We start from the raw sequence: 836 nt of genomic DNA on the forward strand, positions 1-836 counted from the left end.
GGGGGGGGGTGGGGGATCTGCCAGGGCTCTTGAGGCTGCCTGTGTTCCTGCCTTGCTGACTCACTGCTGGGCAGGAATCTTGGACTGAGTGTGCACATCCTGTCCTCAGGGACACTGAAATGCATTTGTGTCCTTGGTTGTGTTTGAAGCTCTGCCTGGGCACAGTGGCCCTGGGGGGCGGGGCTGCTCAGCCATTGGGTTTGGTGTGAGGTGCTTGCCTGCAGATACCTATCTCCACAGCTTAGGCCTGGGACATCCATCGTCCCCTCTGGTGAGGACTGTGAGCCAGGCTGCTCAGGAAGGCCGATAGTGGTGTGGGGACCGGCCAGGAAGTGCATGCTCACTCCAGGGCCGGGCCTGAGGACTCCCCCACAGAAGGGATAGTCAACAGAACAGCCCCTTCTAGAATGCGCCGTGCAGAACTTCTAGAACCCAGGCCTCCCCTGGCCTACACCACCACGGGGTGTCTGTCCTCTGCTCTTTGTCTGAAAGCTGCTCCTTCCGGACCGCAGCCCTGGAGCCTTTCTTCTCCCAGGTAGAAGTGCAGCCGTGAGGCTCCGGGCGGTGCCAGCCCCCTCGCAGCCCAGCTGACCCTCTGTGCCTCCCCCAGACTCCCAAGGGCCGGGTTAGCGGCCTGCCCACCACCTCCGGCGGCAAGCGCTTCCAGCTCTGGGCCCTAGGCCTGTTCTGCAACGAGCGGCACCTGGCCAAGCGCCTTAAGGACAACAGCTTCTACCCGTTCACCCAACAGCAGCCCGACGGTGCGCGCGGACCCGGAAGCGGGCAGGGCGGGCGCGGGCGGAGGGGGGGCGGGTCTGCCCCCGGGATCGGGGGGC

General features: G+C 65.0%; 1 protein-coding gene across 1 annotated transcript in view; it reads left to right on the forward strand.

Moving 5' to 3' along the window:
- Nucleotides 1-119: 119 nt before the first annotated feature.
- CATSPERQ (catsper channel auxiliary subunit theta) overlaps nucleotides 120-836 on the forward strand; it is a 2,255-nt gene continuing 1,538 nt past the window's right edge. The window contains 3 exon segments of the mRNA XM_077758118.1: nucleotides 120-205; nucleotides 421-535; nucleotides 611-761. Of these exon segments, the coding sequence (XP_077614244.1) occupies nucleotides 120-205; nucleotides 421-535; nucleotides 611-761 (352 nt within the window).

Source organism: Crocuta crocuta, unplaced genomic scaffold, assembly GCF_008692635.1.
Source record: "Crocuta crocuta isolate KB4526 unplaced genomic scaffold, BGI_CrCroc_1.0 scaffold327, whole genome shotgun sequence".
Taxonomy (NCBI): Eukaryota; Metazoa; Chordata; class Mammalia; order Carnivora; family Hyaenidae; genus Crocuta; species Crocuta crocuta.